The following is a 23,519-nucleotide window of genomic DNA, read 5'->3' as shown; positions in this document are numbered from 1 at the left end:
TTCACTGTGGACGTAGGTGTCTATCCATCCATCAATGTAATGCTAAACATGCAGGTGAGATGAAATTATGCAGAGTTAAAATTTGAACCTTTGTTTAAAATAACATCAGTGTCAGTGACTCCCCATGGTGAGTAGACTCCATGTGCTGCTGTGAAATGTGTTGCCATTGGCCAAAAATCAGCCCATTACTGTTGGCGTGAATTGGTGTAACAGTATAAAGAATGGATGCCGTATGCATGACGTCACCCACAGTTTCCAAAGAGCCATTTTGAAGCTTTAAAATCTGTGGCTCTGGATGTCGCCATGTTGGTAGTCCTGCTTTTTCTGCCTCCTGGCTAATCTAAAAATCGGCAAAGACGTGGATCATTGGGGGACCTGAGGTGGGCCAAAAGTTGGACATTTTAACATGGGGACTTATGGAGACTGACTCTTTTTGTAGCCAGCCTCAAGTGGCCGTTTGAGGAACTGCAGTCTACATTGGCTTCACAGCCACAGAGGTTATAACACATTGATGATAATACACAGTTATACACAGTTATAACTTCTCCTATGAAGACTATAATTTTATATAATTACAGCCTTAGTCATATTACACTGTAATGTAACAAGTGTTACTGTGCCAATTAACCTTCTTTTGATTGGCGAATTGATTAACTGATTAACTGTTCATATGTTGGTTAGCCAAATGTTGCTGTTTTAATGGATTTTAAGCAGCTAAACATAGACGTTTTTATTTTTGGATTATTCTGATGTAAGTAGTTTAAATACAAAAAAAATTCTTGTAATTTTTTTTGGCATGAATAGTTTGAAAGAAAAATGTGAAAAAGAAAGAAAGCTATGATATTATTTCTGGCAAAAACTAAAAGAATCCAGATGTAAATTAAAAATCAAAAGTTAAATTTCATTAAAGCACAAAACTCCATTTTGAAGTGTGAATGCTGCTTTGCCGCCTAATAATTATCCCGCTCTTTCTTCTGGGGCGCTCTGGAAGCACTAACTGATTGTCCAAAGCAATTTCACATGTCATTATAAATCCTAATTGGGGTGGCATTGAAGGGGCCAAATGTATACCTTCATCTAAAACTGTTAATAAAAGCCTAAGAATAGAGCACTGCTCACAGTGGGTGACCTTTCGGTTGATCTAGAAGGAAATCGTTGAAATCAGTCATTCACCTCTTGGCATGACAGTTTGACACACCAGGGAATATAAAATTATAGTTTTCCCCACATGGCAGTTCAAAATCCCCCAAAGATGTCCCAGTGAAACAGTATTAATTTCTATAATTCATGGTTTTCACTGCACTCGCTGTGGCTTTTGTTACATGGCTGAATGAGGAGAAGTTTCTTTTAACATAGATTGTGCCTCTTTCTTTGACACCTTCAATCTAAAAATGAAATCTTTTCATAATTATTACATCACAGTTGTCACACCATTCTCAGTGTCGTGTATGACTCAAATCCAGAGATCTGATTTTAATCATAGGAGTGGGAACTCCCTTATGGGAATATTATTCCACCACTTGACAGACCGACTTTTATTTGCACTTTGAAGCAATCTGATTTGTAATTGCAATCCAACAAACATCTCGAGGAAAACAACCTAGATATAAACTTTGGTTTTGATTCGTCCATGCAGAAACACTAAAACATTAAGAGACAGTGCTCACGGTCAAACAAGCATGCTCAGCTTGCTCTTTCTTATAGCATAAATGTAATATTGCAACAAATTGGGGAAGAAAATCCATTCAAAACTAATCTAATCTTTGTTTTGTCTTAAAAAATTAAGAGCAACACACGCAGACGGTGAACTTCAAAAACACCCACGTCCATTATTTATAATGGGAGCCCACGTACTGTCAACATGTCAGGATATGCTGCTGTCCTAATTCCTAATGTCAGTGTCTTCAAACTTCAGAAAAGCAGCAATTTTATTACCTCTCAAATTGGCACCCTGCAGCTTTACAGCTTTTCCTGCCTGAGTGGAGCCTTCAAGTGTGTCTTACATGTGTCAATAGATGGCAAATAATGCAACACTACATGACAGAGCTGGTTTGTGGTGCACTTTGTCCCTCTTTTTTTAACATTAGACCTTTGTGATGAAGCTATAACTTGGAAATAAACATGAACTCAATATGACCCTGCAATGCCAGATAATTATAAAGTAACACCTCAAGTTCAGTAATTAAATCAGGTCTAGCTTTAGCTCGTTTGTCCTTTAGTACCATTAATTCTGCAGCTGAGTTTGTACAAATACCTCTGCTGTTTGGTTTTCTCTGACTACAGTGCCCATAAACGGCACCATCTCTGCCATGTAAACCGAAATACTATTTGGCGGATGTTTCCTCTCTTCACTAGATGTTTTTCTAGTAGGATTAAACCCGCCTGTGCAACACGCCTACTGTAAGAAGATCTCACCAAATCTGAAATTTAGAGCCCAACATCCAAACCACAGTGAAAATAGAAATATTGGAGAATAAAAATCTCTTAATCCCTGATACCAATTACCTCAGCACAGAAATTTAGTCACTGTACAAAGACACTGTACCTCTTCCTAAACCCCAAGCTTGTAACCATATCTTTTATTTTCAAGCATGTACTACGTGTTTTAATCATCTTATCCAAACTGGATTTCTTCCCATTACAACAAGATGCACTTGACAGGAGGCTGTTTGAAATGCATTGTCTTGTGGGGATGTGATTAATTGTGGCTTAGTGTGCATGCAAGCCCACAACAGCGAGGAAATCTTCTCTGCATTTAGTGGGCTTAGTGCAAATTAGCCCCCCTGAGGAGGACAAGTCCTTTTTCACAGCAGGTATTTTGTCTTTTATCACAGGAGAGGCCCAGGTGTTCAGAAACCTTGTTCAGAAACTGACTGACCTTAATGTAAAACATTGTATCAATTTTTAACAATGTGTCTGAATGATTTCTGTAAAAACTGTGTACAAGCTGTCCAGAGCTCTGCACTTGTCTTCACTAAAATGACTTTTGTGGACTGTATTGTAAATATTTAATACTTTAATTTCACACTGCTCTGCCTCTCCCAAACAAATAATTTATTTTCTAAGATATGATGTAGCGCCTGTGTGGTTTTCCAAAACTGAGCAAGCAGAAACACAATTTGTCAAGTTTTGTTCGTCTGCAGACTGAAGCCAAATTCTTCTTCCCCGGCAGAGTTTGTTGGTGATTTAAATGTGGAAAAGGACCAGTAATAACAACAACAACAGAAAATTAGTGATACTGATACATACAAATTGATGAAATTACAATGTTTCACAAGACCTGAATAACAAACAGAAAAGTAGAGATGCAAACGGTGGAAGTATACAAAATAAAAAAAAGACAAGTATAACACGTAACATTTAAAAAACTAGATGAGCATCTGTAGAACAAAATGCGCCTGGAGGCTTTGCACACTGATCAGCTGATGATGGTGACTGGCATCATTTCTAGTTGACTTTTCTCTACATATATTCATCCAGTGGGAATGAATGGGGTTTTTTAAAACATTAATGCCAGATAAATACTACTCATACTCAAGCTGTACATGCCAATCACCGTGCAATATCATTTAAATAGTATTTTAAAATACCAGTGCAGTTTGTATTATATACAGGTGCTGAAATAATGTAATATAAATAGTTCATAAAGATGATGTCAGATGTTTTCATACTGAGCTGAACTTCACTCCAGTTTGTAATAAGTAATTTGAAATATCAATAGACTTTTCACTGTAAACTTGTGCTGTTATAAATATAATTAGCCTGCATTGGAATAAATGCACTATATAACTCATAAGTGTTTATTGCAGCAGCAGAATACATTCAGAGTTTGGTGTCTAGACTCTGACCTCATCACTCCCCGCAGACATGTATACAGGATACTGAGGAGTGACGAACAAATATCTTAACACCCCCCAGAGCCTGCAGGTGCGTGCTGGAGTGGTGGTGGGGCTGAAGAACAAGCGGTGGTGCTGATGCAGGTAGTGATGGCATTGTCAGAGCAGAGGGAGAGATGGAGTGGATTGTAGAGTGTGAGGCATGACATGTTTATGCAGTGCAGCTCAAGTTGTCTGCTCACAGACGTCACTCCATTTTAATGTGTATGTGATTGTTTTTTAAAACTTAAAGTCTGTGTAAAGGCGATTCTGAGATTTCTTTCAAAATACATTAAATATGTTGGAAAATAGTTGCTGAAAACACGTGAAAAGACTTTGAACGATATATTACTGAAATGTGGAGTTAGAGGTTAAAACTGTTTTTCACCAGTTTTCAGTCCAGGATTTTGTGGGCGGTCCTTAAAGGGTGGCTCGATGACACGCTGAGGCCACCCTGAGCATACCCCTGCACCCCTAGCAGAGAGATAGAGATTAATTCATCACACTCAGAGTGTTTCATAGTTAGTCATGTCATTTTCTGGACTCATCTGACACTTTTCAGTTGCTTCCCTAACCCTAATGGCTGCTTGACATGAGTGGTTGAGTTTGACACCTAATTTCATAAACTGAATTGATATTTTTAATCTCAATCTCTCAATATTTTTATTTTATTTCAAATTTAGATGGGTGGTTAATAACACTTTAACGCCAAGTCAAAGTCAGTGTTCTGTGTTATTTTTGGCCAATGAACCACAAATCTCATTTGTGTATTATTAACGTGATATCAATATTGTGACACTCCTACAAGCTGCAATAAATAGATAACTATAAATCCTGTAAATAAACCGTTTGCAAAATATGAGGCTGTGGCGTGTTTGGTGCTTGAGCCCCACAATTCATAGCACCACCTCCGAGACAGTAACTCACTGAGCAAACACTCAATTTAATGACAGACCTGAGATCTGAAACTGCATTTTAATACAATCCCTCTACCCCCTGCTGGAGCCTCGGCTTCAGGAATATCAGTCTGAGTCAGCCTGACAGCAACAGAGAAGACGCTGATGTGACTCATCCAACTCTCAGGTCCTCCGTGAATAATTGCAAACTGCTGCCGCACTATCGTATCCCAGGTTTACGTTAGAGTTGACGTCACTTTTGTCAGACCACCTGATTGGATGCATGTGATTGGTTTTCAGAGGGAAACCAAGGAGAAGGGATGGATAATTGATTATGTGCACTGGCTTTGTACAACTGAAATAAGGCACTGAGAGAAAATTGATATTTTACCCAGACAGATTGCTGCTTGTAAGTCACTGCTCTGTCTCAGATTGATGTGAGCAGACAAAGTGGATGGCTCAAATTACCTGGAGTGCACACGCTTTATTGTGATCACTTTTAATTTGAATTCATTTCCAAGGACAAGTTATTAATAAACAGACCCAGAACAATAAAACCTGATATGTATGTGCTGGACATTTCATTGAGTTAAAGGATAATTCTTGTACACCTGTTAAACAAGGTAACAGGAGTATGATGAATTGTAAATGTAGACAGAGGCAGAGCTTGTGTATTGTCTATTTTTGTGATTTAACACCTCCAGCTTCAGAGTGCAAAACCACTGTTGTAAATATAGACAGCTATACATGTTAATATATAAAAAAAAAACATCAAGCAAGTGCAACAACACAAGACATAGCAGCCAGGTAATATTACTTAGTAGTCCAACAGTAAGAAGCCCAGCTTGGCATCTGTCTTTCAGCCTTTTATTTCACAAAGCTCTAAAAGCCCCCTCACATGAATAAAATATAAATGTAATACTGTCACTTTCATGCTTGCAACATGATAAACCCTACTCATATGGTAGGATGGTAAGACTTTAACTGTGACGATTGCTGGACATCAAAACACATTTTTGATTTCGATTTAAATCAGTTTACCAGTTTAGTTTTCTTTACATTGAACTTCACAGACCTGCTAGTGTGGCTGCAGACTCTAATCTTGACAGATTAATTACCTTCCTGTAGGTGAGTCACAACATCTGAATCAAATTTACATGAAAAGGATTTAAATATTAAAATAAGTGACATTATCGCTCAATTTATGTCCTTAACTGTGCTTTGATTACATCAATTTTTTTTGCACACTTTAATTAAGTAAATGTTAAATGCATGGATGACTAAACATGACTCAGCCTCAGCACAAAATGTGGTTCATCGACATCCTGCTGAGTGAAAAGTAAGAATAGTTTTACACAGAGACAGACAATGTTTATGTTTTAAATCTCTCCCGGCTTTCGAGATTTCTGGTTGAAAATGTATTTGACATTTGTTTTTGTCCCACTTGAGTCACAGGGATGAATGAAAAACTCCTTATGGCTTTTTTCATAATAAATACATGAATAAATAAATGAATTATCACTGCTGTTGACATTTACCCGCTGCGGATGGAGATGGCTGCACCACAGACTATCACAACGTATCAGAGTGGAGTCATGAACTCTATCCATTCATCTGTACAGTCCTGTCACAAACCTGTCACTTCGACTCATGGAAACTTGGTGTGTGTGTGACATTAAGCAAAAGCTTTTACCACTGAACTCATCCATTTACAGAAACAAGATGTGGCAAGCCTGTGGTTAAGTCCTGTCTGCTAGTCTCTTTCAGTTACATAAAACAAAGTAACTATAATCAGGTCACCTGTATGTACTGTGGTTTCTGGTGTTGGTGTGGGTGGATTTGTGCTGATGAAGGCCTGACGTTGGACCAAATGTTTTGTTTCTCAATATATGTAACAATGGGAAGTATGTGATGCTTCGAGGGACTCGTCATTCTTTTGCTTGATATATTGACATTTATATACTCATAGAGCTTGTCAGGAACACTGTAAGAAACACTTGATTGATGAATAAATAGTGCTGGATCTTCTTTTCCTTTGTGATACTTGGATGCATTTACAGGCACTGAATAATGCTGCTACACACTGTAAGAAAAAAACATTCGCCTGTTTAAGCTGCTTATGTGAATGCATAATCTGGCTGTTCCTCATTATAAGCAGAAAACAAAAAATCATTTGATCAACCAGAGGTTGTCCCGATGTGCATAAAAAAAACACCTACTTGTATTGCAGAAAGCACGAACTAGATTAGGAATCTACAGCCGTGCTAGCAGCTTAGGAGCTTGGATAGTCCTCCTACATATAGTTATCGAGTATAATTAACATTTCAAATATTACACTTGATCTGTAGATGTTTAACAAATTATTCATGTAGTGCATGTGACGATTTATTTGAGCATACCCTAACCAAGATGTTTCTGTTATGAAATCTAACCAACCCTACATAGTTAATAGTGTGGCCGCTTTGATTGACAGATAGGTGACGTTACAGGTGGCTTGTTTGATCACCCTGGCATCATCCATGTCTTTGCCGATTTTTAGATTGCAGAGGCAGGACAGCCAACATGGTTGCAGCCAGAGCTTCACAACAGCTCTTCAGAAACCTGTGGGTGACATCACGCACACACACCGTCCATTCCTTATACTGTCAGCGGCATCCTCGGGGAAGAATACATGTGCACATGTCATGGCAGTCCATGAAGTTGTTGTTGAGATATTTGTTTGAGGAACAAGGAACCAAAGTGATGGAATAAGCGACAACACAACAACATTTCAGGAGAATTAAATGTCTCTCGTTTTAATGTCTCCATATTATTCTCTGAAGAAATGTGTGTGACGTTGTCAGTACAACAGACACGACTAATAACATGATGACAAAGGACTGCTTGGCCTTTACAGGAATTAAATATGACGCAAAAATCATAATTACTATTGTTATAATGACTGCTATGAACGGGTAGAGCCTTTTTGAGAGAAAAACACACAAATATCTTGAATGAATTAAAAGGTCATCGGAATAACAATTGATCCATATCCATGCTACAGAATGAAATGAGGCCAGAAATCAATTTCCGGACACACGTATGTATGCAGCTCAGGGAAGTGACATTACCCATAACAAAGCCTGAAGGGATAAAGATGCCATTCATCTACTATTTTTATCCAAAATATTAGGAGTTGGTTCATTGCAGGGGCATACATAGAGACTGCTCAGGCAGTGTGGTTGCACTGGGCCCACAGAGAGGACGGAGCTTTTGAAATTGTTTCAGATTATCAACCCAGAAATATGCTAAGTGAGATGTTTTACATAATAAAGAAGGACTCTTGGTGACATTTGCTATGTATCCCCTGGATAAGGCAAACTCATCTGTGTCGTGGTTTTAAGTTCCTATTTTCCTTTTTTTTTTTTTTGTGATATGCAGACATTCAAAAAATGATTGCTGGATAATATGTAGGTTGATATCCGAGTCTCTATTCGATCATGTGATGACACAATACCATATACAGTAGCTGTCATAACGGCTGCTGGCACTGGGGCCTGTTGTAACAACCTTATGCCACTGGTTCATTGAGATAAATTTTCCAGTCAGGTGTCCTCAAGGCACAACGAGATTATGTAACTCAAACGACTGAAAATATTGTACTAGAAAGCCTGACAGAAATAAGTCTTTTATGTTTGTTTCATGTATTTATTTGAAGAATGTAAATCTCTTCATCGCTCCACGCAGATCTGATGCTTGTTTTCTTTTGCTTTTATGGATACACCAACTTTTACACCTCAGCCATGTATAATATCCACTTATTGACTAACCCTGCTCCTCCTTCTGTATGTGTTTACAGGATGTAAAACAGACTGGGATGATATAAGATGCTGGCTGAGAGCAGAAGTCGGACAGGTGGTCAACGTATCCTGCTCTGAAGTCTTGCAGCATTTCTCCAGCAATCAAGGTTGGTTTCCATGTCAATCCGAGTCTCAACAAAAGCAGAAAATAATATCTGACTTCCTTTAATCTAATCACTAAAATAGGTACAATACAGAAGGTAATGTAGAAGTCCCATTCTCCGCTGATGCACCGTCGCTCCACTACTTATCTGTACTGTATAATCTGCAGCACTAATGCAGGCTAGAGTCATCATGATGTGAAGGAGCACAGAATGAATTATTCATGTATGTTTGTTGGCAAGAATATATATTATGCTCTGGGAAGTCTCTGGCAGGAGAAATGACGTTAAATCTTGTCTGCAGGGTTCACACGTCACAGTCTGACATCTTCTCAGGCAGTGTTTCCAGAAAGATAGTGCTGATGACACCAAGAGACACATATTCTGAAGTTTTAATAATGTAGTCATCAGAGTCAAATTGTTGAAGAGCCTTTCGAAACAGTTACTTAGAGCAAACATATATTTATATTGGTGTAATCCATTCATTCAAGAAATTATTAAAGCCTTTAAAATATGAGATGTTGTGTAATTTTAATCAATTATTAATTGTTTGCATCTGTAAATTAGTATGTATAGGACAGCTATAAATGTTTATAAGGTGAGGATCTTTGTCTTTCAGTCTAAAGGCACACAAACATTGTCAGTGTAAGGTTGTTTGCACTCTGTTGTCTTGATCAGTTTGTCATTATGACAACATCATTAAGAGAGATAAGGTCAGGCTCATTAGGGAATAATGTCCCTTCCTCTTTACCTTGATGGGAATCATGGCTCATTATGACCTGAATTGCAGATCACAGAGTCTTTGCTTTCAGCAGTGCAGTTGACAGCATTTGTTCCTGTTTGCTCAACTCAAAGAGGAAACCCCCACCACTATGCATTTGTTCAAATAGTCCAGCTAATGCCTGCATGTGTTGCTTGCTGCATAAACATTTGGATGAATAATCCTAACCCAAACACAGCAGTGCAGGGAGCGATCCAGCTTCTGTTTCCAAATGGATGTTAACCAGGACTAAATGTCAGTAGACCTGAACAAGGACATGAAAGCTGTTTTCTGACTGATATGGTGAAAGAGAGGAAATGTCGGTGAAGTGGTTCAAATGTGCTGATATTTAAGTACAAGGGAATGATAACTTTCCAGCGTAGCTACACTTTGTAGTGTGATGAAAATTTAAATATGAAAAGGAGAAGTGACAATTGTGTTTACTGATAATATGGAAAGAGCGTTGAACTGTTGCAGTTGGTCGAGGTGGAGCTAATTTGAACTATTTTATATATTTTTGGTTTATTTAATCTAATATAAATACATTTATAACCTCACATTAGGTATAATTTGTTAAATATTATAATATATATATATAATATAATATATTATAAAGTAACCAGTAACTTCAGCTCTGAGTTAAATGTGTGGCACTTGAATATAGAGTAAATGCAGTATATGTAAATTTATATACTACATTCTTTACCTTTGGTACATATTATTTAAAGAACAATTACCTGCTGAGCCTTAAACAGCAGACAGACACTTTAAAAACAAGCTGGTGATGATAGTGGAGCATTTAGCAGATGATATATGCATGTTGTGTTCACCACTTGTTTCCACTGTCCCCAAAAATCCCATATACACTTCATTAGGTACACTTGTACAATCTAAAGTGATCCAATACAACAGCTCTGCTAGAAATTCTACTTCACAAAGATAACAATGTTCAGGTTTGATTGACACTGCATACATTTAACTCTGTGTTTGTTTTGAGGTTGCAGTGGTGTTGAAGTGGACTGCATTATATTTAGAGGTACTTGAAAGGGCCATAGTATTAGAAACATCTTTCAATATCAGTATCATTATTACCTTCCTGACAGTGTCAACAAAACCTGAAAATGTTAAGTTGCACAGGTTTCCTGTTACAATCACAGCAGTCTGAATAGATACCGATAATTTTATTTACACTTTGCAGAGGCAAAATTTAATACTGTGAATAAATGTCTTTCATGTGCTCCTGATTGCCCGGCATCTCGTGCGCACGTCCTCCAGATATATTTGTAACCAGTGGTTGCATTCAGGGCCTCCCTTCGCACTTCGTAAAAGTGAAATTCATGGCAGAGCTGTTCTCTTCACATTGTACAGGTGCACATAAATGGCCAGTGAGTGTTAAACAGTATCACAGAAAAAAAAACTACATGCATTGTGCCGAGTCAATCTACTGAAAGGGAATAGTCTCATAACCTTTTCAAGTAAACATTTTTAAGAACCTATCAACCTTTTTAGGTTCTCGGGAACTTGTGCTTTTGGAACCAGGGTCAAAATGGAGCCACAGAGGAGATTAAAAAGAAAGCAGAGAATAACACATTGTTTGACTGATATATTGTATGATGTATTGTGAAAATATTTCAAGGGTCAAGTCACTTGAATTTGAATTTCTGCTGTCTGCTCCCACATCAGGGTTTGTTTACAGGAACTGTAACGTTGACGGCTGGTCAGAAATATATCCACCCTACGAGGAGGCCTGCGCTTTCAGCGACGACAGTGAGCCTGAATCGGAGGTATACAAACATGTTGTTGTAATTGTGCCAATCACTTAAGATCATTCATATTGCGTCTGTGTCCACTCTTCCTCCTCTGCTGCTTCCTTTTCAGTTGAGACCTTACTGTAGCTTTAGTGGTCTTCACTAGTTTTTCCTATGGAGAGACACTTTTACAGCAAAACATTGAATATTCAGGGTTGAATCCATGGAGTACTAGAAGTTTGAATGTTTTTTATCCCACTTCTTATGTTTTATTCATTGATTATGAAATCATTTCTCTGTAACATTTCACCAGAGATGTGGACTCAAGTTGACACTAGTCACAGTTTTAATGACTTGCAAAAATAAATGCACTGTGACTCGACTCATGGACATGGAAGTTAAAGACTGGACTTTAGACGTGATGACTCAAATTACTTGTCTGTGTTTATTTTATGTTTTGAGTTTAAATATTAAACAGAAAATATTAAATAAGATCAACGTTGTCAGTATGCAGGTTAGACTGCAGCGTCTTGACTTAATTTGATATCATCTGTGCCATGAATTATATCAAATTAAGTCATAACTTGCTTGAGACTTGGACTAAGTCATACATTTGACATCCTTACAGTGTGCCCACACTCTCTCTGTCTGTCTCTCTCTCTCTCCAGACGAGTTACCTGTCTACGTTCAGACAGGTTTACACCGTGGGCTATGCCACCTCACTCATCTCCCTCATTACAGCCATAGTGGTGTTTACAGCCTTCAGGTAAGACCAGGACAGCACACACTGTCCTTGATACACACACAAAGAGACACACAAAGAGTGTGCACAACAACTAGGATGCTCACTCACCCAATATTAAGGAGTTAAGAGCCAAGATGGGAGTGTTAAAGTGGTGGTGAGCAAGATTTGAAAAATTAATAGACACAAGTGTGTAAGTGTAAAATGTCAGGCACAGATAGAACTATCCAGATATTCAGAATATCAACTGTTAGATCAGTAAAGGCCCACTACAGCATGTTATATATAGAATCATCTTAAACATGCAAGTGTATGTATATTGTTTGGTTATCTTATGAAAACAGTGATTTACACATGAGGCATTTGCAAGTCTGAAGCATGAATTCCCAAGAAACTGTTCTGTTCAATACTACCGTATTATTTATAGTTACACAGGAAACTTGAATTTGGACACTGTTTAAACCTGAATAAAGCAGAAATATTTTACTGTTGGCTTGATACAATCAATGTTTTTAGCAGCTTTTAACTCTTCTCTGAGTTTCAGCAAGCAAGCGCAGAAAAGGTGAAACCATCTTCCCAGAATGAAACATCAAAGTGACAAAGTAAACAAATTTGTGGTGAATAAAGCCGAGTGTAGGAAACTAAAGATATAGTTAATATTGCACTTAAAGAAGTTTATTAATGCTTTAAACAGTATTTGTTATAAAACATAGAGTCTGGGTGTTATAATATATTTATATTTATATTTCTTATATATTTATTTTTCATGTATTCATAATTTCTAATTGACATTATATTTGTTTAATCTTTTGTTAAAAGTCACATTTTACACATCACACATACATTCATAAAAAAAAAACAAATGACTAACTGATGAATATGAATGAAATGAAATCTGAATGAAAACATAATTATTTTTTTGTTGTTTTTTTTTATGTTTCTGGCAATCAGCCTATTCACTTTTTTGGTAGTGGGGAAGCCCGAGCACCCGGAGAGAACCCACATAGACACCTGGTTTAAACCAGGCTGATTCATCAGTAGTTAAAAAATCTAACTACTGATGAAAGAAAGGGTATATACATTGTTTTTCTGGCAATCAGCCTATTCACTTTTTTGTTAGTGGGGAAGCCGGAGCACCCGGAGAGAACCCACATAGACACCTGGTTTAAACCAGGCTGATTCATCAGTAGTTAAAAAATCTAACTACTGATGAAAGAAAGGGTATATACATTGTTTTTCTGGCAATCAGCCTATTCACTTTTTTGGTAGTGGGGAAGCCGGAGCACCCGGAGAGAACCCACATAGACACCTGGTTTAAACCAGGCTGATTCATCAGTAGTTAAAAAATCTAACTACTGATGAAAGAAAGGGTATATACATTGTTTTTCTGGCAATCAGCCTATTCACTTTTTTGGTAGTGGGGAAGCCGGAGCACCCGGAGAGAACCCACATAGACACCTGGTTTAAACCAGGCTGATTCATCAGTAGTTAAAAAATTTAACTACTGATGAAAGAAAGGGTATATACATTGTTTTTCTGGCAATCAGCCTATTCACTTTTTTGTTAGTGGGGAAGCCGGAGCACCCGGAGAGAACCCACATAGACACCTGGTTTAAACCAGGCTGATTCGTCAGTAGTTAAAAAATCTAACTACTGATGAAAGAAAGGGTATATACATTGTTTTTCTGGCAATCAGCCTATTCACTTTTTTGGTAGTGGGGAAGCCGGAGCACCCGGAGAGAACCCACATAGACACTGGGTTTAAACCTGGCTGATTGGTCCCCAGTGTGAAGCTCTTATCCTCCGTCTGCTACTGAAACGAAGAGAAAAGCACTTCCTGTTACAGCAGGAAGCCCTCATCTTGGCCGAGGATCTCCATCTGATCCTCTTCTGGAGAGCCTTAACCATCTCTTCATCTAGCATCCGAGTGAGCTCCATGATGTCTCCGACGAGAGCCTTCTTCTTCCCTTCCTTCTTTTTCAGCTCGTGGGTAAATGTTTGGCTTTTGGCTGAAAGCTCTTCCACTCTTGGGAGAAGAGTTTCAGCGATCTCCACAGCCTCCATTTTGCCTATCTCTGCCTCTTCTCTCAGTTTACTCTCTTTCTGGAGCTGTCCGTCAAACTCTGTACAAACGGCCAACATCTCAACATCCTTGAGGTTTTCAGCTTCCGCCTCCTCCCTCAAGGCCTGTACTGTCTGGAGCGTTTGTTGCAGCTCCAGGATCTCATGATGAAGTTGATCCTGTTTGGTTTTCTCAGATTTGAGGTCTGAGACACTCTGCATGTCTTCCAGTCTTTGGAGAAGAGTTTCAGCTATCTCCACAGCCTCCATTTTGCCTATCTCCGCTTCTTCTCTTAGTTTACTCTCTTTCTGGAGCTGCTCGTCAAACTCTGTACAAGCAGCTTCCAACATTTCAAAGTCCTTGAGGTTTTCAGCTTCTGCCTCCTCCCTCAAGGTCTGTTCTGTCTGGAGCATTTGTTGCAGATCCAGGATCTCCTGATGAAGCTGATCCTGTTTGGTTTTCTCAGATTTGAGGTCTGAGACACTCTGCATGTCTTCCAGTCTTTGGAAAAGAGTCTCAGCGATCTCCACAGCCTCCAGTTTTTCATTCTCGACCTGCATCCTCAAGTGTTTTTCAGTCTTGAGTTCCCGGTTCAGATCTTCCAGTTCCTGTTTGGCCTCAGAAAGCTTGGTAACAAGCATCTGCTTTTCAGATGAATGCTTTCTTTGCATCTCTTGGAGCTCATTCTTCAGTGTCTCAATTTCTGAGAGACTGGCCTCCTGTTTCATCGTATTAGCTGAGAGGTCCATGTTGAAATGTTTGGCTCCCAGTTTTTCCATCTCTGATTTGTTAAAGTGTCTTTCTCTGACAACACAGTGTGAGAAGTTCGTCTCTAAAGATGTGTGATTTTCGCACAAGAGAACAGGGTGTATCTCTAAAGACCTGTAGTCACTTAAAAACACATGAACATCAAAGGGACAAGTAATGACATCACAGAATTCTAGAACATGACATCATCATGGCCACTTTGAGATCACCATGACAACGGGAAGATTCAAATGATGCCAATCCTATGCTAACAAAATGGTGGCTGATAATACTGTAAGCCTGATTGGCCACTGTCAGTAATCAGTGACTGACAGCAATCAAAGTCAGACAACCTTATCATACTTAACAGTTACCTAGTGCATTGTAGTGTTGACAAAAATGTAAAACATACTGTATTAGCAGTTTGAATTTAACTTCCTGTGCTGTCTAGGACAAATTGTTGATGCGTTGCTTGGCAACCGTGGAGTCCCAGTACAGTTGTGAAACTATTTGTGTTGGTGGAGCCAAATTAATTATTAAATAAATAAACAGATCACAACCTGTTGTCACTTATTACTGCTGCTTGTAGAACTGTTGTATCACACTTGAGGTCATGATGATGTACTAAATATTACGGCTGTTATTCAGCTGTAGGCATGAAGCTGCAGGACGAGTGCTGAAGTTAATCACATCACATCACATAACTCCCTTTCATGTTTTTAATCTGTTTTTCTTTCTTTTTAGAAAGTTCCGCTGCACCAGAAACTACATCCACATCAACCTGTTCTCCTCCTTCGTCCTGAGAGCCAGCGCTGTTTTCATTAAAGACACTGTGCTGTTTGCTGATGAGACCCTGGACCACTGCTCCATATCTACGGTGAGCACGCTCATTGGTCAGTAATGTTCCCGTCATTAAGCAGACTCCCACATATGCTGTGTGATTGAGTTAACAATGGACAGCACCAGGAAAGAGGAGTGAAAGATGCGAAGACACGTGGCAAAGTGATAAATTACACCTGTCATTTCTCAGCAAATTCCTTTCATTAGTCTGAGAAGTTTAATTAATTCTTTTGTAATGAGTTATTGTTCTTTTCGTTTTTGTAGCGGGGGCCATCTATTCAGCCTTTATTGGTAGAAACTATACTCTTAGTGTATTTATATCATTATTGCTTTTGTGCTCACATAACATCAGTCAAATAAAAAACAAAAACATAAACAGTCAGATAGGCTCAAAAGTATGTTAAACATAATTTACATTAAGTAAACTGTCTACGCAGTCTACTGTGCATTCAATTGTTGTTAAGCGAACTGTGTCAGCAATTGTATATTTAATGTTTGGACTGTTTACTCACATTTTTTCACAATGTGGTGAACCAAGTAATCCCACCAGGATGTTGCTTCAAGTGTCTTTTCTCTTAATGGACCAGTGTGTAGGATCTAGTGGTATCTAACAGGGTAGTTCTTAGTAGTTGGTACTTCTCAAATGATCCAGAATATGGTCAGCCCCAAAAAATCACATGTTACCCCGCTGCTCAGTGAGCTCCACTGGCTACCCATAACAGCCTAAATTGAATTCAAATTGCTAATGCTTGCCTACAAAGTAGTCTCCGGTCCTGCACCCACATACTTGAATGCCCTTATACAGGCATATGCTACCTCCTGACCTGACCACTCCTCCAGTTAACGATGCCTGGCTCTGCCACCCGTACACTCCAATCGAAACTTTTGTCTGTTGTTCCCCATTGGTAGAACATCCTACCAGATCAGGAGCGTCCCTCTCTACCTTCCAAAACCTTCTAAAGACCCAGCTCTTCAGAGAGGACCTCCTCTCCAACACTACCAACAACTGGGCAAAATCTATCGCCCCTCTACAATTGTCACTCAAGTGTCTTTAGATATCAAGCCTACTCTAAAGTAACAAAAAGACAACAATTCTTATTTTTGTACTATAATAGAAACCTATTTATGCATATTATATTCAATTTCTACCACGTTCTGTCAACAATGCCCCCTAAATCTTACACACTGGACCTTTAACAGTGGTTTGATGGGACATTGTCGAAGGACAACTACATGAAAAATACAGAAACAATGGCCTGAACTCTGCTTTTTAAGTAGACTCATATTTTAATGGAAATCAGAATAACAGCAAAGTTGACTAAACCTCCCTGAAGAACCAGAGATCCTGATTGAAACTGTACTCAAGGCTCTTGTAAAATTGGATTTCTTTATGGATATCAAGTCCTTGCTGCTGTAGAGAAGAAGAAAAAAAGATCCAAACTACTTTAATCTCTATTTCTCATTATCTTGGACACATGAGAAAAGGTTCTTAACGAGTCATCTGGACCTTTCAGCTATCCTTTCTAGCCCGAACCTGTGCATGTTACATAGTTCAATGTTAAACAACTTTGCTTTGTTGTGTCCTTTTCAGACAGCATGTAAGTCAGCCGTGGCTTTCTTCCAGTTCAGCATCCTTGCCAATTACTTCTGGTTGCTGGTAGAGGGCATGTATCTGCAGACCCTGCTGGCCCTGACCTTCGTCTCTCAGAGGAAATACTTCTGGTGGTACATCCTGATTGGATGGGGTGAGTAGAGATGACTGAAGATGTCGTCTGAGGTTGGCAAGCACAATCAAGTGATTGTTGGATATATTTATAACAAACAAAAAACCACAAGTTTCTGCAACAGAAACTATTGCATCAAAAAGCTTAATCTGAGCCGCAGAGGGGGAAACATTAACTTTGTTGTAACGTAAACCTCTGACTGAACCCGAACACACCAAAAGCTCTGCTTCTTTCTGTCATTTCCCTCCAGTCTCTCTCGTTTCCTCTCATCTCTGTATGTTTATGAGGTAAATTCATAAATCCTCTGGATTTGTTTGGAGAAAACTCAGTTTTGAATTCTGTGATATGAACCCACAGAAACAGAAAGATTTACAACTTTTTGGATTTAAAACGTCAGAAACTTCTGAGGGAAAAAGAGTTTTCATAGCAATATGTAAAATACAAGAATAATTTAATTTAATTTACACAACATTAATGATGAATTGTCATACAATAATGTGTGCTATCACTGTATGCTATCCTATATGTGACTGTAGAACCACTTTAATATGCAACACGATTTTGTACAATATATCTAGTAGGAGTTCCCTGCTATTTGCGTCTCTTTTTCAGCTAAAAATGTTGAAGGCCTCTATTGAAGAGTATATATTTGTCATATTTGGTTCAAGAAGGGAACCCTGAATGCAGACGTAAAGCTTGAATAAACAAAAAGGAAACTTTAATAACTTGGGCAGGATGGTAAAAAAGCATGAAAAGTTCAATAATCCAAGATAATTCCAATCAACATAAATCCAAACCAACAAAATCCAGAACACTATGAGCAGGAACATGGGAAGAAGCAGAGAGACAGAACAATAGACTAAGGAACTGGCACTGAAATGGGGGATTTATACAGAACTGGCGAAGAGATGGAGAATTTGGAAACACAGACAAGTAAAAACCAAGAAACACAGGGACTAAATACACAAGTGAAGACAGGACAACAAGACACGACACAAAGAGGGGAGAATTACCAAATAAAGTAACAGGAAACACTAAACATGAAACTCAATACCATGACAATATGGTGATGTTCAGGAGGTGCAGAATACCAAAAAGAAAACCCAAACTGCCTGTGATATATAAACATCCTGTACATGCACCGATTAATCTTGTTTTTGAAGCTCAAACTAAAAAATGTGTTCCCTTTTGGGTGAGCCAACACCCCTCTGATTCCCCTGTAATTCCTGCAAACACTGCGACTAAGGGCATGTGCTGGATGCACTGGGGAAATAAAAAGCAGTTAGTCATCTAGTGATTTTCACTTTGCGTCTTTGTTATTTGAGCATCTGCTGTGGTTTAGTTATGACAACGTGATGATATAACATCCAATACAACAGCCCTTTGTAGTGGTACAGCTGGTAATTTCTGAGCCTGTTCATTTGTGGCGTTGTATTACAGTACATTGAATGACCTTTTGTTATGAAACAATATATCCACATTTGGGTTAAAAATCTATTTCCAGACAATCTTATTTACACAATAACAGTGCCTGAGCGGCAATTACGACTGCACTTGTTCTTGTTTCCTCGGCTCATCCTTTGTTTTCTCCCTCATTTGTTCACTTCACTGAGCTGTCTACGGATGTTTTGAGTGCTTTCCCTCTGTGTTGTCACAGTCAACTGATTTCCATTGTGCTCCCCTCACCATCCCATTGTCTTTTTTGTTTCCTGTTTGCTGGATTTTTCCCCGTCTAAGCCTGTACTCTGAAGTGCTTCTAGTGTAGTTCCACAGCCTGCATTTGTCTGCATCATTTCGGTCCTGGTGCCACAATGTTTCAGTGCAATCAAGCAACTACAGGCTGAGAAGACAGCAGTGTACATGTGAATATGTGTGATGATGTTGTGGACACACACGCTGTGAAGTTTCTGGAGGTCTGGAAGTTCTCCACTCTGCTTATTTTAGGAGTCAGTAAGACTTTGTAATGCTCTATCAGTGACGAGACAAGTGATGCGGTTGCAGGAGTATTTCTAATACAGAGATAGATGTAACTTATTGCAGGATGTAGTGAAGTGTGGCAGCATGACGGATGCTCAGATCCCCCTCTGTACATCTGAGCAGACTCTTGGGGTTACGAGCACAGTATCAGTTGGCAGCAGGCTAATTAAGGAATAGTTGGTTCATCGGTATTCAGGCAGATATGATCATTCACTGAGGTGTGAGCAGTTTTTGAAGTCACACAGAGAAAGATTTTCCATGAAACTGTGTACAGAAATTCATGGTCACCTGGAGATGAATAATTGCTGTAGACTCTTGTTTCTTGTTTTCATACATGGTTTACAAACTAAATATCTTTGTCCTGAACATCTACGTTGTTGCAGTCCAGTGTGTATGTTTGTCTCTGATGTGTCTTATCGTCGTCTTTCCAGTTTCTACTCTCTTTTTCATCCTGCGTCTTTTTCTTCTCCTGGCATGGAGATGAGTTGCATTCACTGACTAAGCACAATATTTTATATGCCTAACACTATTTCCAACATGTGGGCTCGAGTGTTGTTGGGATTCATTTACTTTGACAGATACACAACGCATTAATAATTCATCTCTGCTCTTACATTGCAGGGCTCCCGTCAACTGTTCTTATACTTTGGGTGTTGACCAGATTTTTCCATGACGACAGAGGGTACGATATATCATATGATATGCAAGTTTATATTTTCTCATTGCTGCTATGATGACATTGCACCACTGCTTGTTAAGCAGATGATAATAGGTGTTCAACTAAGTGTAACATATTATTAATGCTGGATTTCATTTGAATCTAATCGCAGGTGCTGGGATGACACAGACAATGTTGGTATTTGGTGGATTATTAAAGGACCGATAACAGCCTCACTGCTGGTGAGTTTGCTAAACCCACCCACCTTATTAACAGTGATTATATCTGTCAAAATTTCTATTATTAAAAATCATAGTAATCTTTCAACAAAGGCTCATTTCATTTTACTTGATTGTCGGAGTCATAGCTCCATGAGTTGGTTTAAAACACACCATTTCCTGCTGACTTTTTAATGTTTTTAGCACAACAAGATCCTTGTTAAACGTGCTAAAGCTGTAAGTCAAAGGCTAAAATTCAGCATCTTCACAAGTCAATGGTTCAACTTGTCCTGGTATTTTAAGTGAGATTAAGCCTGCCGCACATTTTTCCTTATTTCACTCTAACGTAATTGAACATGCAAGACTGAGGATGAATGTATGCTCTACTGTTTACAAATTCAAATATGTTTCACTTGGATTACTAACCTGAATGTAACACTATCTCAAACAACAAGTTTGATTGGGGGTGCTGGAGTGTGTTAACTTCCCCAAATCCAATAAAGAACAGAAAAGAACTGATCATTTTACCCTACATTACCCTACATTATTACTACAGCCTACTGATGCGCACTGCATCAGCATATGGGAAAGTCCAAAGCTCGACACACCTGCCACACTTATTATGTTTATCTGAGGAGGTTGTACAATTTTGGTTTGCTTAGTTAGAGTGGAAATAATGTGTGTGTGTGTGTGTATCTCTACCAGGTCAACATAGTCATCTTCATCAACGTGATCCGGATTCTGGTTCAAAAGCTTAAATCTTCAGCCATGACTGGGAACAATGACACTGGACATTTCATGTGAGTCACAACTAACACAACCTTAAAGTTATCTCATAAAAAAACAAAACAATGTAAGACAGTTACACAGATAAGATTCGGTGGGAGAATCACTGATGTTTGAGGCAGCTCTCTGAGCCACAAAAATGATATATACGAACATATATCACGGTAAAGTCAGCAATACCAAAAGCCCCGACACAATAGGAAGGTGAGAAGAGTTTGGGGTGATGGAGGGAGCTGCATCTATCAGCAGAGTGTTGAGAAGTGTCAGGCTTTACATGCTGCCTTGTAAGAGCTGGTAGTGAGACTGTATACTTCCCAGCAGGTAGCTGAACAGCTGAGGAATGAACCACTGATTGTGAGGGATGAAAGAAGCAGCTGATGCCAATCAGCTAATGCAGGTGTGACTTTAGAGCTCTGCCTGAAACTGTTTCATATGTGATGTTCATTTTAGTTCGGCTTCAGTTCTCTAAGAGGATTTTAATACCTGACCTCTTAAGAAATTATAAAAAAAAATGAATAATTCATCAATTAGATAACAGCTCCCATATTAAAGAATGAAACTATTATGTGGGGAGTTTACAGCGGTGGTGACACGGCATGATACATATCTCCTAAAATATATAAAAAAGTAATTCTACAGGTATTTTTGGGTATTCTTTGTGGGAGTTTGTAATTTCCTGTAAAATTTTAGCTTAAAAAAAAGGTTGAGTACTCATCCTGCACTCGAGGGCGTATTGTGTCCAATAAATTGCTTTCTTTCTATAGTTGCCAGACTGGAGTCATTCTGAAGGCCAATCTTTTCCTTCTTCTTCTCACCAGACACAGTACAAATGCACAACTCTATAACTGTGTTCACTGATTCTGGTAAAAGTGGATCATATTTTATGGAGAAAATATTTTTCTGCTTCCCTCCTGACGTCCTCCAGCTTCTCCACCTCAACTCTTTTGTGATTTACATTGTTTCCTCGTGGACAGATAAATTTAGTCTCAGCCAAAGTAGGTAATCGCTAAAGCCATGTACCAGACGTAAGGCTCAGCAGCCTCCCAGTGAACGCAGCCAAACGAAGACAGTACTGAGGTTATTTATGGTTTCCTGAAGGAAAGATAGCTTATCTGGCAAATTAAGCACATCTGGCAGCTGTTGACTCGGTTAGCCATGCAAGCAGGGTTAGGTTAGCTGACTCAGCTTGAGGATGCCAGAGCCAAACCCGGCAAGAAAACCACCGTGGGACTGTATTCCCTGTCGAAAAAATTTAAGAAATAATAATAAAGCTGCACATAACTTGAATACAAATCTTTTATTTCAGTTTTTTTCAGGATTGCTTTGCTTTCCCTTTTGTATTTGACATCTGCTTTCAATCCAAAACTTCACAAGGATACATTTAAAGACTGAACGATTGAGTCTGTTGTGAAAAACGATTTACTACGATTATTTTATATTTAGCTTCAGATGTACATTGTGTTTTAGTGTCTAATCTAAGATGCTAAACGTGATAAACATCTGCTACACATCAGTGTGAAAGGATTATAGATGTGGTTGGCATCGTGGACAGTATAAAGACTGGAAAGTGTATGCGTGACGTCACCCACAGGTTTCTGAAGCTCAGATGTGGCAGCTCTGGTCGCTGCCATGTTGGTAGTCCTGCCTTTTCCACCTGCCAGCTAATCTGAAAATCGGCAAAAATGGATAAGTGGACCTGAGGCAGGGACATTTAAATACAGGGGCTTACACATTGGCTTTATTTCACAGCCACAGAGGTTTACTGCTTGGTTAATGCCTTTTGTTATCATATAGCTACAAGAACTGCTGTGCTTCATGGCTGTAGACTGTTATGAGACGATAACCACAATCACAACACAATAATGAGGTGCAAGAAGGTCAAAAAACATCACATATGGAGAAAACACAAGTATTTAATCTGGAGTCAGGCTTCCAGTCACTATAGAGATCTGAGGGCAGAATGACATTTGCTTGCACAGGAAGTATGCAGCGGCTCAGCTTTTCTTGAAATACATTTGCAGACAAACCTAAGTCTTGTAAGTGTTTCTTTTACCTCAACAATCGTTCATTGTTGAGGTAAAAGTGCTGAGTGAGAAATTTTGGAAGCAGATGGCAGAGTTTGAAGACTTTCCTGTGAACACAGTAAAGAGAGTGAATCGATGAAATCCCTTGATAAAATTTTGAACCGTTCTTTGCAGTTTGAGAGAGGAAACGCAACGTCTATAACTCGACTCTGGGGGCCCAGAAATCCTGCTTTACCCCTGAATGAATCCCTCCTTCCTTTTTGACATTTGGTCTGTGCAGATTCCAGCTCAGCTGAATTAATTTAGGATGAGAGCAGCACGCAGACCTAAAAATAGCGGCGGATAGCAGAAATAGATGTCTCCTCTATCTGCGCGCGACGGGATTGTTCCACCAGTTCAATGAAAGTTTCACACTTTCCAAAGCTTCATCTGTTTTACAAACTTCAATCCGATTCAGACGGAGCTGTGGCGTTAGCACAAAAGCATAAATCCCAGGTGTCACAAATTACAAACACAATCCTA

At 38.9% G+C, this 23,519-nt stretch overlaps 2 protein-coding genes across 2 annotated transcripts in view; one reads left to right on the top strand and one right to left on the bottom strand.

Annotated features, from left to right (window-relative positions):
* ghrhra (growth hormone releasing hormone receptor a) overlaps nucleotides 1–23,519 on the top strand; it is a 31,726-nt gene that overhangs the window by 2,278 nt on the left and 5,929 nt on the right. Inside the window, exons 3-10 of the mRNA XM_027288117.1 lie at nucleotides 8,610–8,717; nucleotides 11,155–11,255; nucleotides 11,888–11,985; nucleotides 15,515–15,647; nucleotides 17,202–17,355; nucleotides 19,933–19,993; nucleotides 20,142–20,211; nucleotides 20,893–20,987. Of these exons, the coding sequence (XP_027143918.1) occupies nucleotides 8,610–8,717; nucleotides 11,155–11,255; nucleotides 11,888–11,985; nucleotides 15,515–15,647; nucleotides 17,202–17,355; nucleotides 19,933–19,993; nucleotides 20,142–20,211; nucleotides 20,893–20,987 (820 nt within the window). The remainder of the gene's footprint in view (nucleotides 1–8,609; nucleotides 8,718–11,154; nucleotides 11,256–11,887; nucleotides 11,986–15,514; nucleotides 15,648–17,201; nucleotides 17,356–19,932; nucleotides 19,994–20,141; nucleotides 20,212–20,892; nucleotides 20,988–23,519) is intronic.
* Nucleotides 13,167–15,062, bottom strand: LOC113747648 (myosin-11-like). The gene is made up of 2 exons (XM_027288120.1): nucleotides 13,718–15,062; nucleotides 13,167–13,419 (listed from the first exon to the last, which is right to left on the bottom strand). The coding sequence occupies exon 1, from the start codon at nucleotides 14,800–14,802 to the stop codon at nucleotides 13,723–13,725; it is 1,080 nt and encodes a 359-aa protein (XP_027143921.1). The 5' UTR covers nucleotides 14,803–15,062; the 3' UTR covers nucleotides 13,167–13,419; nucleotides 13,718–13,722.

The sequence above is a fragment of the Larimichthys crocea genome, chromosome II (assembly GCF_000972845.2).
Source record: "Larimichthys crocea isolate SSNF chromosome II, L_crocea_2.0, whole genome shotgun sequence".
Lineage (NCBI taxonomy): Eukaryota > Metazoa > Chordata > Actinopteri > Sciaenidae > Larimichthys > Larimichthys crocea.
Note: the sequence above shows the minus strand (reverse complement) of the source record. Positions and strands in the feature narration are given on the sequence as shown.

Bases quoted from the DNA above. Each gene is read 5' to 3' on its own strand.
- LOC113747648 (XM_027288120.1), bottom strand. From the start codon at position 14,802: ATGGAAAAACTGGGAGCCAAACATTTCAACATGGACCTCTCAGCTAAT.